The following is a 15,682-nucleotide window of genomic DNA, read 5'->3' as shown; positions in this document are numbered from 1 at the left end:
TTTATGTTGGACCATTATTTAAATTTACTTTTATAGTTATTTGTCTTATAATTCTTCTATTTCCCCCCCCCCCAGACTTGAAGCCAGTAGTTGAGAAAGAAAAAGTAGGGGGGGAAATGATCAAGTAAAATGATTAAAGGCCTGGAGACAAAAACATATGAAGAATGGTTGCAAGAATTGGGTATGGCCAGTCTAGAGAAAAGAAGAACTAGGGGTGACATGATAGCAGTATTTCAGTATTTTAGAGGCTGCCACAAAGGAGAGGGGATCAACTTATTTTCCAAAGCACCAGAAAGCAAGATGAGAAAGAATGGATGGAAACTAATAAAGGAGAGAAGCAACCAGGAATTAAGGAGAAACTTCCTACCAATGAGGAAAATTAACCAGTGGAACAGCTTGCCTTCAGAAGTTGTAGGAGCTCCATCATTGGAGGTTTTTTAAGAAAAGACTGGGCAGCAACCTGTCTGAAATAGTATAGGGTCTCCTGCTTGAGAAGGGGTTAGACTAGAAGATCTCCAAGGTTCCTTCCAGCTCTATTCTGATTGATTGATTGAAGTGTTGGAACAATTGAAAATATAATAAATATAGGTAGTCTTCGACTTACAGCAGTTCCTTTAGTGACCTATCAAAGTTACAGCGATACTTATGATGATTTTTCACATTTATGACCATTCAGCATCCCTATGGTCATGTGATCAAAATTCAGATGCATAGCAATTGACTCAAATTTATGACGGTTGCAGTGTCCCAGGATCATGTGATCACCTTTTGCCATCTTCTGACAAGCACAGTGAATGTGGAAGCCAGATTCACTTAACAGCCATGTTAATAACTTAACAACTACAGTGATTCACTTAACAACTGTGGCAAAAAGGTCATAAAATAGAGCAAAATTCACTTAACAACTGTCTTGCTTAGCCACAGAAATGTTGGGCTCAATTGTGGTCATAAGTCGAGGACTACCTGTATATAAAATAATGCAGCAAAGTACTGAATATCATCTATCCCATTTCAGGTATAGAAAATGATCAGATAGAAGTTGAATAAATTAGGTGCCTCCATTTTATTTAAATCCAGGAGAGTCTATGTGACATAAAAATAGCTCTCTTCTATCACTCTCTGAAATCTATTGACCTCTGTCTAATGGGAGAGCTTAGCTGGGAGCTTTGTAGTTACATGTAACTTTAACATCATTACTAGCTTGATTTGTTCCTAGTGAAATTGGGGAATCAATCAGCTGCTTAAGTAGGAAACTCCACATGTATCCTTGGGAAATGTCAAGTTGACTATATCATTTCTGCTGGAATGGCCCACCGCAGCAGCTGGTCATCCTGGCAGTATCAAGAAGGCACCACAGCTGTATATGAAACCATTCCTGGGAATGTTGACTTTATTGGCCCAAATTATCAAGAGTTTATGCCTTTGCACTCTGGAAAAGAAATAGCATGAAATACTCATTAGTGGTTGCATCATTCTCTCCCATGCAAAGAACAAGAGCATGAAAAATGTTCTTTCATGTTTAGACATCTATACATAGTAACATCTTATTTATTTTATGTGTTCCATCCGTTGCTAGAAAGTTGATAAGGGAATCTAATTGCCTTATATCTGACAAAATAATTTCCCACTTTCCTTATTTGAACTGTGCTTGGGAAATTCTTAGCTTTTTATACAAATCTAGATGTATGCTAAAAATTCTCTATAATGGGATATACTTGCCTAGCTAAAATTATCCAGAAGTATATTTATGTAAATATGGATTTGTACTGTCATTATTGTATGCAATTATTTTTATCCCTATTATTATGCAGAATGAGGTGGATTGCCTTACAGGATGAGAAGGATAATAGGAACAGCCTTCCCTGATACCGTCCCTACAATGGAGAGACATTTGCACAGGTAGTCCTTGACTTATGACCATAATTGATCCCAAAATTTATGTTGCTAAATGAGAAACTTGTTAAATGAGTTTTGCCCCATTTTATGACTTTTCTTACCACAGTTGTTAAGTGAATCACTGCAGTTCTTAAATTAGTAACGGTCGTTAAATGAATCTGGTTTTCCCATTGACTTTGCTTGTCAGAAGATCACAAAAGGAGATCACATGACTCTGGGACACTACAACGGTCATAAATGTTGAATCAGTTGTCAAGCATCCAAATGTAAATCAAGTGACCCTCGGGATGCTGCAACAGTCATAAGTGTGAAAAATGGTCATAAGTCACTTTTTCAGAGCTGTTGTAATTTTGAACGATTACTAAATGAACTGTTATGAGTTGAGGACTATCTGTATGTACCGTATCACTTGCCTTGTACTACATCAATTTGCCATCTGCCCTTAAATACAATGGAGGAAACATTATCATAGGCTGTTTGGCTTGATAGAAACCTATTGTAAATAGATCTCCATGCCGTCAAGGTATAATTTGTAGTGAATAATATCATATATGTTGAGATAGTTTGACCCAACAAAATCTCCTGAGGCAGCTGTGCCATACCCCAGAGAACCAAATTACAACATGAAAACCATAACCCCAAAGTTGGCATTCTTATTTTTACAGGGTCCAAAAAACATCTACAGCTGTTGCTTCTCTTGCTGGCTACAGATAAGAAACTGCACAATTGGGAAGGGAACCAAAATGCAAAAATAAAAACATGTTTTCAAAAATTAGAAATATTTGGGTGATTTTGAAATTTATTGATATTCTATGATTTACATAGCTGTCCAACTTTTTGAAGGTCGCATACATCAATATATCAAAACCCCAAACAACATGGTAAATAAAATACCCATACATCAACCATCAAAATGCCCCAAATTCATAAAGCAGGACATAAACACCAAACAGCTGGAGGTCAATAATTGTATAAACCACCTCTCAGAAAACAAGCTTATCCACCATTCTTGCCTGGTGCCTGGGGAGGGATAATGGAAAAGAATGAAGCTTTGAAGACATTCTTCAAGACTAACAGAGTCAGGGCCATCCAGATCCTGTGGGAGAAACTGTTCCAAAGGGCAAGCACCACAGAAAAGTCAAAATCTCAAGATTTGGGTTTGATCACCCTCTATTTCATTGGCATTATGAAATAGATTGAGCAGGTGTTGTACCCTAGCTATGAAATAATAATAGCCCACTTATTCTGCCTTAGAAGAAAGTTATGGTCCCCAGTTATTCTTTTTTTAAAAATGGTTCCTTCTTCAATGGCTTGACCTTCATATTTACTCTGATAAATCCTGATATAAATCAGGATCAATCCACTATGAAATCAAGGGCAGTCCAGAACCTACCAACTTTAAGCTAATACATGCATTTGGCCTTGATGCTATCAACAACATCCAACTCTGAAAGTTGATGCTAATAAAAAGATTTCTGAAATCTAAAAGTTAATCTCCTTGAATCTCCTTTACTACAGTCCCTGTAGTAAAATTCCAATTTTTAAGTGAGAAACAACAAGGTACGAAAGTAACTTTTAAGATTAGAACAAAAGGGCTCCCTTGATCAAAGGCATATGTTGTCACTTGACTTTTTATTACTGAATAAATTTGTTTCACCAAAAGGAAAAATCCAGTCTTAGATTATAGAAATTGGCATATTGTTCCCTCCCTCTCCCTCTTTTTTTTTTTTACACTAGATAGGATCTTCTCAAAGTTTTATCTAGCTATCTTTTGTCAGCCATAGGGAAACACAACAGCAGTTCCAAACCTAGTTCCATCGTAAACTTCCCTGGTTAAACAAAAATGGTCAAAACTCTTCTTCAGTAAGTGTTCAAATAAAACATGAGAGGAAATATGAGGAACGCATACAGGTTCTATTCCGAAGAATCCATGGTCTCAGTTTCAACCTCCAATATTCTTCAGTTTCTCTTGTGTTATCCGAACATGATTATGAAAATATTGAATGCCTCTGTTATTTGCAATTATTTATTCATATTGATAATGCAGGAAAAAAAATAAAAAGCATATAGCAATCTTCAGATCTTGGGTGCTTAGAACTGGCCTTTTTCAACAGTGACTTAAGATGGTCTTTCTCAAGCTAGTGTGCCCCATATGTTGATGTGCTCCATCAACATTAGATAGCTGTACTAAACTACATTAGAAATAAGACTGAATCCCAAAGAATTGAATGATCATCTGGACCGATACAAATTGAGACAAGCATATGCATTGACCCAAATAGGAGATCCACTGAAATGTCAGATCCATGTCCTTTGGAGGGATCCTGTAAGCTGCTTCACAGCTCATTCCTTCATATCTATGCATTAAAAACATTTCTGCTAGGACAGTGGTTCTCAATCTGTGGGTCGGGACCCCATTTGGGGTCGATCGACCATTTCATGGGGGTCGCCAAGCAAGGCTGTCTGCCATTTTTTTTGTCTGCCATTTTTCCCCCCTTTTCCGGCAGGTGCCTTACCTCCCTTGGGCTGGGCCAGCTGGTGGTCAGCCTGCTCCGTCTCTGCCGCTTGCCAGCTACGCCTCGGCCTGCGCAGGGGGTGGAACCACGCATGCACGGCGCTCCCGGGCAGGGAAAGTCCTCGACTTACGACCGGTTGGATAGTCCTCGACTTACAACCGGTTTAGTCCTCGACTTACGACCGGTTTAGTCTTTGACTTACGACCGGTTGGGGTTGCGGCATTAAAAAGGTTGAGAACCACTGTGCTAGGGCCTATGAAATGAAGCAACTGTATCAGTTTGCAGCAAGCACATGAGACTTCTAAAGGACATGGCTCCTTCTTTGAAGACAATTGCTTTGCTCAAACTATCACATTTATTTAAATACTTTGATGGTCCTAATGCATTCCTTCCAAATGAACTGGGAAGTCATGGTTATGTTATGCATGTACATAGATTTTCATGCATAAACATATGCCGATACATTTTTCTTAAGCATGGATATTGCTGCTTGTTTACATGTGATATATTCTGAGTACATCAGAAATAAAAGGTATTAAGTCTTCTACTGAGCTCCAAAAAGCTAACTTAATATTTTTCTTATTAAAAGACAGGTGACTTAATACATTCTTAGGAGAAACCAGAATATGGCAGTTCTGTAATTTTAGCTCTTTTTAAGTGTTTGAATTCTTCTAGTATTCTACTTTTTTCACCCTATTTTATTTCAGTTTTCATTACTTCCTGAAATTCGAAATCTGTAACCTTTCTAATGTAAACATGTATAAATTTGGCCATTGACCATAATAAGGTAAAGGTTTCCCTCATCCAGTCATTTCCGACTCTAGGAGGCAGTGCCCTCATCTCCATTTTTTAGCTGAGGGAACCAGTGTTGCCCACAGACATTTCTATGGTCATGTGACCAGCATGACCATATGCCGGTGCGCATGGAATACTGTTACCTTCACAGCAAAGTGGTATCTGTTTATCTACTTGCGTTTGCATGCTTTCAAACTGCTAGCTGGGCAGGAGCTGGGACAAGTAACGAGATCTCATCCCGTCATGCGGCACTCAGGTCTTGAACTGGACAGCGTCTTTAACCACTGAGCCACCACAGCCTCTTGATCATAACAAAGGCCAATAATGTTACTAGTTATTTAAAAAGGGACTAATCAGTTCATTCACATTCCTCAAGAACTGATGCATTAACCACTATTACTTAGAATAGCTAAAATGAAAATATTATAATCAACAGCAATATATCACTGAATACCAGATAGATACTAAGGCAAAATACTGGGGAAGAACCATTTTACTATGCCCTAAATTCTTTGAAAAAAGATACTACTTGCTCTAATCTTTCAAACTCTAATCTTTCTTAATATTCTCTTCTAATCTTAATGGATAAGTCCAAAATAGGTTCCTCTAGCTTATCTATATATAATAAGGTTAGTTCTTTTGTTGCAATTCTTACTTATGCATATTCATCATTAGTTTAAACTCATAACACAGGTTGAGGAAATGCATTTTTCACATGTTTCTTCTGAAAAATCTATCATATGGAATTGCAAAGCAGGTCCAAGTTATCAAATAAGTGATCTGAGTGGAATTTAGGTGTGACTTATTTCAGGTATAGTTACTGACTTACTTTGGTTAGCTGCATGTCTGTAACTTTAGTGCTGATTAACTGCATTACACCTTGACATTATAAATATTTATGTGCATTCCCCAAATTGAATCTCATATTTTTAATCATACAACCTCTTGACCACAATACAAAATGGAACTAATTCATCAATTTAATTGAAATGGCTTATTCTGGGTTGTGCCCCATTGTGTCTTTCCACTCATGCATAACAGACTGGGAGTTTTGAGTTAATTAAACAAAATATTGATAAGTACTTTGCACTGAACTGCAGCAGTATATAACTGAAAGAAATGTGGAGAGCAACATGGAAGGAAAAAATACATATTTTACATAAATCTTTTTAAACAACAAATGAAGTGTTAATCAAGTAGAAACTATACATTGATAAGTGCTTCAGAAATAATCAAGTGTCATTAAATGTTTTTCCAGAAGCATTTTCCCTTCCTCACCACATAAGACTTTGATTTCTATCATTTACAGTATTTGTCATCCATGATTTGTAATTGGCATTGATCCAGTATTGGGTTTCAGCTTCTTTTGCTTCTATCTAAATTGAAAGTTCTAGATCAGAGTACTTCCGCTGACTCTGGGTTCTGTAGATTATCTAATCTACAGAACCCAGAGTTAGTAGAAGTACTCTGATCTAGAACCTTCACTTTTGAAGGTCATCTGCGAATCCATACTTGACCTGGAACAAAGTAGTTGTCTTTCAGATTCATCAGTGTTTCGGTGAGTCCAGATCTCCACATTTGCTCCCATGGAATGTGGTCTAAAAGAAAGAGTTTCAAATTTGATATAAGTCTCTTTTGCAAGTTCATCTTCCTTGATCAATGTTGGTTTCCTATGAAGCATCACAACTTTATATAGTAAGAAAAAAATGAGTGGTATTGCTATTACACAGGCTATCCCACTAGCTACTAGCAAAATAGAAATAGGATATTTGTCTTCCATATTAATTCCATCAGTGGAGAAAATGATGCATTGGTCTTTGGTGGGAAGCATCTCTGTGGGGCATACGCAGGCCATATACTTTGTGCTGGGCTCCAAACCATCTATTGTCACTTTGTTTTTTGTGGGATCTGGATTTAGTGACACCTTCTCTTTTTCCCCATACTTGGAATACAGCACAGTCAAAGCAGAGCTATTAGAGCCATCAATATTTTTCCACATTAAGGTCACTTTTTCACTGGTTTCAGGAATTACTCTTAGGTTTTTTAGAGTAACATTTTGTTCATCTGCTGGCTCTACACTGAGTGATGCATCCAATTGCTTTTTCCTTCCATTAGCAACTGTGTTCCCATTCTTTTTGTCATTGGGCATGGGCTCGGGTTGTTTTGTGTCAGTTCCTCTTTTAGTTGTTAATTTTTCAGTGGTAGCCATAGCTGTAGAAGGAGAGGTGGTTGTAGATGCTATTGTAGAAGAAGAAAGCGTCACATTGAAAAATTCTGGTTTGATATCTTCTTGGGTTGTAATTGCTTGATCTGTTCCTGTCTTCTTGCCATACTTTGGGGAAGGTACTGTTGTGGTAACAACACCAATAACAGTGAGAGTAACAGAAGCTTCTGACATTCCAGCGAAATTTTTGGCCTTGCATCTGTAGTCTCCTGCATCTTTGTAGGAAATGCCTGTCAGACTAATAATGGACCATCTTTCACCTTCTCCTGGACTTTCTTGAATAACTGGGAAAGAAAGAAATACAATATAAATGGCAATTAGATATATATTATTTATAAATAAATGAATTTGAATACAGGTATTCCTCGACTTACAACAGTTTGTTTAGTGACTGTTCAAAGTTACAACGGCACTGAAAAAAGTGACTTGTGACCGTTTTTCACACTTATGGCCACTCTAGTGTTCCCATGGTCATGTGATCAAAATTCAGATGCTCGGTAACTGACTCATATTTATGACTATTGCAGTGTCCTGGGGTCATGTGATCACCTGTTGCGAACTTCTAACAAGCAAAGTCAATGGGGAAGCCAGATTTACTTAACTATATTACTAACTTAACAACTGCAGTGATTCATTTAACAACTGTGGCAAGAAAGGCCGTAAAATGGGGTAAAATGCACTTAACAAATGTTTCACTTAACAATAGAAATTTTGGGCTCAATTGTGGTTGGAAATCAAGGACTATCATACAAAGAAGCTACGGCATTAGGAGGCTATGGGACAAACATTTCAAATGAGAAGCATTATTTTTAGTTTGACTACAACAATTAGCCACACAATCTGTTAAATATGCCATTTTAAACAGTCTTGCATGAATTTGACCCAATTGAATTGGGTCAAATTCTCTCTCACATTCTCTAAAAAAAATAGCAATGCTTCTTCAATGCTTTTGCTGGCTTCTCAAGATTTTTTTTTAATCTTGCCTTTTTAAGATATAATTCGAGGCAGCAATCACATCTAATACTCCTGTCTCCTACTTTCCCCACAACAACAAGCCTGTGAGATGGGTTGGGCTCAGTAACCATGACTAGTCCAAGATCACTTAGCTGGCTTTCGTGCCTAAGGGAAGCCTAGAATGCACAGCAAATGTGAGCAAATGATATATTGTTTTTTTTTTTATCAGAATTCGGAGATTCACTAGATGCAGCTTAGCAAAGAAGATACGCACTTGGAAATAAAGAATTCTTAGCTCAGAAATTTGGTTGTGTATTAAAATTGAAGCTAGATCCTTCTATTAAAAAAACTCCTCTCCTGGTTACCTGATAATTTATAATTTATAAAAGTATACTTTATAAAGTATTATTTATGGATGGATGGTCAAAAATTATTCCATTCATACCTACTATTAGCAAGTCAAAACCTTTTCCCAGTTTTTGCCAAAAATGCACAGCTCTATCAGTGCATCCAGATGTACCTGCTGTCCTTCATCTGGCAGTGGACCTCAGAATCAAAGCCCAACTTCCAAATAAACATCTAGAGGGCAGCAAGTGATAGAATCTCTCTCTTTCTTTTGTTTGCTTTGTTTCTTTTATTTCTTTTAATGTATATGTTGTCCATAACAATACGTTTCCCTCCAATTCATTGTAGATCATCATTGGCAGATCTAGCATACCATTCAAGAAGTTCTGACTTCATTTGGAAAGGACCACTGTAAACTGAGAAAGAGGTTCCTTTTTTCTTTCTTTCCAAGAACAGATTGGAGATAAAGCCAAAAAGGTTATTATACTCCTCTTTGAACATGAAAACCTATTTTAGAATTGTGATGTTATGTTGCAAGATTAAGCTAGAAGAAAAGGTAATAACGGTATTTACTTAGGGAGGTGTATCCGTCCAGATCCAGTCCAGCACTCCTATAAATTATTTCTTAAAAAGTACAAGCATCTTCAATAGTTGTCCTTAGCATATCATTTTATATAGGAACTTCTCTAAATGTATATATTTGGGATATAATTTCCACAAATACAGATATTTACATGTTTTTAAGACAACAAATGTTTTCTGGCAGGAGGCTTGAATGTCATATCCATCTGTGCCATGACAGATTTCATTTTCCCATCATGCCATTGTAATTGATAAGCTATATGTATATATCTCTCTCTAGACAGAGAGAGAGAGAGAGAGAGAGAGAGAGAGAGAGAGAGAAGATTCTTTTATATATCATTTATTGCCAAAAATCAGTTTTATGAAGCAAATTGATAGAGCTGCAATTCAGCAGTACAGATGATACTACATAATTGAATTTTGAAAATGTAAATATACATTGAAGAAAGAGAGAAAAGATCAAAATCCTGATAGAGCCCATGGGAAGAGGTCTAAAAGAATAGCATTCAATCTTTAGGACCTCCTTGTTAGGAACAAGCAGGACTGCCACATGATATGATGAGTTCTTCAACTAGAGGTCCTGAAAGGTCCATCAGAGATACTCCAGTGGATTCTTCCCTGAGCTGGAGTTGGACTAGATGATTTCTATGCTGTCTTCCAGCTCTATGATTCTAGGGACAATCAAAAGCCTTGTCACAACCATTCAGTTCATTCTTTTTGTCATGACATCAATTGCATTGATTGAAAAATGTTAAAATCAACAGAGAATATTTACACCTTCCAATTTCTAGGCAAATAAGAGCCAACTCCTATTTAGCTCAAGATTGAACACAATGTACCACTATTAATCTCACAAACCAATTCAAACACATAAGATCCAATTCAATCAAAGTTATGGTGGTGTAAAATCTGGCAAATTGGACAATATTGCATAGGTGCTTGTAGACTAAAGGATGATTGCATGTTCTTATAAATTGTATACAGTTTATGTATTTGTATTTATGCTGCAGGGTGATTAATACTACTATTTCAATTTTTTAAAAATGTACATGCTTGACAAAATTTCAAATAGAAAATTGTGTGGTTTGAAAATACATTCCCACTTGGCTTGTAGATTTTCATCAGAATATCGTGGAGCCTTCTTTTCAAATAGTTTTACTCAAGTGAAAAGAAACAATGTGTTCTCTAAGGTTTTTTCAATTTCTAAAACTCAGTATTGATTAAATATGTATTTTTATTTCCATGAGTAAATTTAAAGTAGAAGTCTTTTTCTCCATTTCAATTCATAAGCTAAGAACTGAACTTGTACCTCTCAAACATTAAGTCATCACTTTAACACATCTTGGTGTTTTTCAGCAGGTGAATTTTTAAACATACTATACCTGTATAGTTCACTGGTAGGTTGTTTGATCTAAGCCAGGTGAGTTGTGGCGTGGGATATCCAGTTGCATCACAGCGTAAAAGCACGTTGCTTCCTAGGGGTGAGGTAATTTTTGTTGCTGAAGTCATTACTGATGGCTTCAAACACTGCTCCAATTCTGCTCTTTGAAACAAGATCCCAGCCAAGCTTTCAGGTCCATTGCAAGCCACAAAAGGATCTAGAAGTATAAGAGCACTATCTGCAGTTTTGGAAAATTCAATCAGCTTGGAAATACGACAGTCACAATACCATGGATTGTCCTGCAGACCTTAATGGGGAAAAATAATCCAGTCATAACACCTTCAGCAAATGTACACTTAGATTAGCATGGTATAAGACATTTGGATTTCCTTTCTCAGTTTCCAGCCTAAGGTAAATGATTTGGCAAATTATGGGACCAAATCTATTTCCCTCTGATAAATTTAATGTTAGAATATTAGAATGTTAGAATATTTATTCAAGATTTGTGCAACTTAAATTGCAAGCAGCCAGCCTTATTCTAAATTTCTGTTGTGATTGTTGAAACATTTTGAGGAGCTAAGAAAGAAAATTCTTGCTTACTATAAACAACACCCCATCCTGAACTTTTTTTTTGTTACCATGATGCCTGTGAAAGTCTTTCCAATATATATATATAACTAGAAAAACATACTTCTACAATTATAAAATTAATTTGTGCTTACTTAACTACCAAGCAAAGAGAGTGAAAATGGAATAATGCCTGGCTGTATTGAGGGCAGGCATGAAAATGGAAATTTTATACCAGGAGATGTCAATTAATGTGTTCAAAATTAATTTTTAATTTTAAAAATTAAAATTTTATTTGGTCTAGGGCTGAATAAATGTTCTTCCTACCCTAGTTGAATTAAGCAGTAATTCCTTACCAGCTGTTATAACATATCCCATAGCACAGGTCTACAGAGAGGACTAGTCCAGTCTTGAATATACCAATTCAGAAAACATTAAAGTCTGCTCCACTCGGGAATATGGCAGACTGCACTTAACTTGCTGAAGCTTTCAACAAACAAATGTGATAATCAAAATGACTTAACTAATTTTGTTATTGAATGTCTACTGAACAATGAAATGCCAAACTCATTTGTAACCAGTGGTTATCCAGGCCATCAACAGAACAATTGTTCAGTATGAGAACCAGTGCTTTTTTTCTTAAAAAAAAAAAAAAAAGGTGCCGGAACTCACACATGTCATACAACCCGCCTTGCCTATCCTACAAGGTTCCATCCAAAAAAGGTGCCGGAACTCCGTTTTGGGCGTTCTATGAGAAAAAAAGCTCAGATGAGAACAATAGTTGATCAGCTACTGTGAAGCTGATTGATCACAATATTTGAGTTCATACTATGAACTAATTCTGAATCCTTTCAGAAGACACAATTCAAAGAAAAAAATCAAATTGTTCATGCTTACCTAATACGGTTCTGTGGACCAGAGTATCTGTATTTCTGGGTATTGCTGTTTCAGAAAAAGGAAGCCAGATATCCATGAGGTCTGAGGGCAAGGAGGTTAATTTGTTGCTAGATATATCTAAGTAAGTGAGATTTCTTAGATATCTGCCAGCCTCAACTGGAATACTGGTCATTTTGTTATTGTGTAAATCCAGAGTTCGTAGATTGGGCATCTCAGCCAAAGACTCCCAAGGGAAACGCAACAACAAGTTGCCATCCAGACGCAATTCGTGTAGCTGCTTTAAGTTATAAAAGCTTCTGCTATCAATGTTGATGATAGAATTGTATGTAAGCCATAGATATTTGAGGTCCACCAGGTAATAAAAAGCATCTGCTGGAATTTTTCTTATAACTGTCTTTTCTATCCGGAGTTTTACAGAGTCCACAGGAATATTGATAGGGATTTCAAACATATCAGGGTCATTACAAAGCACAGACCTAGCAACAAACAAAGAGAGGCTGCTAAGGTTATATAGGTTTTCACAATGCATTAAAAAAAAAACTGTGGTCCTACTGACAAATCAATCCAGCTGTGTTCACTATGGCTCTTTTGGATAAATCTTCTTTCAAATGATGGGGAATGGTGAGAAAGTATATACAGAAGACAGAAGACACTTCCGTCCCTGTCCAAAGAAGTTATATATAGTCATGGAAAGCAACTGGTTTGTCTACTGAATTTTGTTCTATAATACGATAATTTTAAAAGCGCTGCTTCTTTTTGGTAGCAGGAATAAAGAATCATCAGTATCAAACACCTTTCATGCACCCATCTATAATTTATATGAAATTTATGGTTAATAACTGGGGCTTTAAATTATTAAGAAAATAAATGCACATATAAGAATTGTACTACTTCAGGATTAAGCATAGTGAAATAAGATATGACAGCCTGAACAAAGAAGTGACAGAATAAAGGACAATCCCCAAATTAAAGCAGGCTTCAAATATACTTCACCCAGATATTATTACATTTAATTAATCCTAAACTCTTCTTCAAAGAACACAGGATGGCATTTAGATATCTTTCCCTTTCTCGGCACATTTTATGATTACAATCCTGTAAATAGGTAAAATCTCTTCTATCAGACAGAAAACATGACATTTTTGTAAAATACTTTTGTTGTTGTTTTATAAAGGAGGTTCCTTCATTAAATTACTTTAAATATAGCATATGCCAAAACTTATTTTTATTTTAAATTACATGAGCATATAGCACCAGTACTATGAAGAAACTTGCTTTATATTGGGCATGTGAAGGAATTAATAAGGTTTATAATTATTGTCCTATTCACTTGGAATCATTTTGTATATTATCCTATTTTTTTTAATCAAGAAAAGGTTTCCACATAATGCAGATACAGCATTGAAACCTTCACCTTGTTTGGATGACATTGGGTAGCCAGTATGCTTACTTCTCTCTATGAAAGAAAATAAAACAATTTTTCATAAGACAGTAGAGCAAAAAATGTATCCTTTTACACAATATTTTTACGTATAGTATAATGGAAGGGTATTTTTTTACATCTAGGTAACACGGTTTCACTAAAACTTTAAATGTACAGACTAGATAAGGAATCTCACTTTTCATGAACTGGGTACATTGCCATAAATAGATGCTAAGCACAGCATAAGTACTATGCCCAATTTGGTCAGAATTTCAATCCCCCCTCTGTGTGTGTGTGTTTGTGTGTTTGTGTGCATATGTATACTTATATGTACCTCTAGCCCACTATTTCTGCTTATCATCCAATCTGATGGGATATGTGTGGCTAGTAAGCCAATCCATGATTACACCAGATTTTAAAACAGTCTTCCAAAAATACAAATCTCTCCTTAAAATTTTATTAACATGTTTTTGTTGTTATTCACTAAAGATAGGAATCTTACAAATATAAAACCTACTTGAAAAGTCAAGAAAACAAATACCTTGTTCTGGTTCCATCACTCATGCCATGGTAAATGCAGCTGCACTGAGAAGGGCAGAAACTATCCACTCCTTCCAAAATGGTCATCATGATACAAACAGCAGCAAACAGATGCATGGTTTCTTTCCAAGACAATAGGTAAATCCAAAATCGAAGATCTTTTACTCCTAGACAATCATCCTGGGTTCCAAGCTTGTGCATGTAGCTTCCATTTAGTCAGAGGAGATTACCCTGGATTATCTGAGATCTGCAATTACTTAACCTTCAAAGGTTCTCTGCAAATGCTCATTTGACACCACTAGTTCTTTACTGTGTCAAATAAGGAATGCATTATCAGTAAGATTATATCCATCTTGAAAGCAAGACTACTAGAAAAAAGAAGTTAGGTACTACAATTTTTTTAAAAATTGCAAGTGCAATTTAAAATTAACACCGACATAGTGAGTATAATTATTTCTCTAAAAACTCAGTTCTATTGTTTGAATAACTACACTGTGCTAAGATGACTATAATGCAGGAAAGGCTTGAAGTGGAAGTCTTTGGATCTCCAAATTGCTTTATTATTTACTATATGTTGTTTCAAAATTACATTATTACTTTTTAAACAACAACTGCAGATCGGTAATTTAAAGATACTGGTCAAAATGTACAGAAAAGCAATTTTTTTTAAGTAGCCGATGCTACAAATGATCAACTTAACAAATCTGAGTAACCTATTGACAGAAACTTAAACCGTTTATTCATTTCTAAAGCAAATATTTGCTTAGTTCTCCAACAATTGCTTTATTTGAAACATTTCTTTTAATAGAGGTTAATATGTTTGGCAACAATAACTTTGCAAAAAACAAAAATTAGTAACAGAAGGTATAATAAATGTTTCCCCCCCCCCCAGGGTCATTGAATGTTTTTAGCAATAGAAAGAGAAAACGTTATTACACTTTTTAGTGGATTTCTCACTGAAGCAGTTTAAATTTCAAAATTGAATAGTGACTATTGAAAAAAATACTCATGTATTAATTATTCAACTATACTAATCACCCTAATGTAGAATTGGTTTTAGTATATATAGTCATAGTATAATCCAAAGAACCATTATGCAAGTACAGTAAAGCAGAGAATTGGATTCCAGGAACCTTGAGTCTCATATGAAACAAAAGACATGGTGTATGCATCATTCTAGTATCACATTGTAACCATAAAGTCAAATAGAATCAGCAGACGACAAAGTTATTATACATCAGTACATAGTTACATGTGAAGTAGTTCTAACTTTCTTTGCGAGGCAAAACACATGATGAGTGGATAGGCTTTAATGCTGTATCTTTATGCAATTGTACTTTGAGATAAATGCATTGGCAAGATGTTGATTGTTACCTCTTGTTGTACTTGACATTGGATTAGTGCAAGAATGGCACTTCGAAACCTACAAGAGGGGGAAATGTTTTAAGTGTCTGATAAAAAAATATTAGCAGAAGATCCAGGCAACATTGGAAGAAATATTTTGCCTAATCTCTAATTCTTTACTGCCATAGGGTCATTGTCAAGATCTTTGCTACAAATCT

General features: G+C 35.8%; 1 protein-coding gene across 1 annotated transcript; it reads right to left on the bottom strand.

The window, feature by feature from the left end:
- Window positions 1-6,660: 6,660 nt before the first annotated feature.
- On the bottom strand, window positions 6,661-14,237 carry LRIT3 (leucine rich repeat, Ig-like and transmembrane domains 3). The gene is made up of 4 exons (XM_015818978.1): window positions 14,122-14,237; window positions 12,158-12,633; window positions 10,695-11,000; window positions 6,661-7,715 (listed from the first exon to the last, which is right to left on the bottom strand). Exons 1-4 carry the CDS (start codon window positions 14,235-14,237, stop codon window positions 6,661-6,663), a joined length of 1,953 nt encoding a protein of 650 aa, XP_015674464.1.
- Between the last annotated feature and the right edge of the window lie 1,445 nt (window positions 14,238-15,682).

Source organism: Protobothrops mucrosquamatus, unplaced genomic scaffold, assembly GCF_001527695.2.
Source record: "Protobothrops mucrosquamatus isolate PMUCROS unplaced genomic scaffold, P.Mucros_1.0 scaffold836, whole genome shotgun sequence".
Lineage (NCBI taxonomy): Eukaryota > Metazoa > Chordata > Lepidosauria > Squamata > Viperidae > Protobothrops > Protobothrops mucrosquamatus.
The sequence above is the reverse complement of the archived record's forward strand: the minus strand, read 5'-3'. Positions and strand labels throughout refer to the sequence as shown.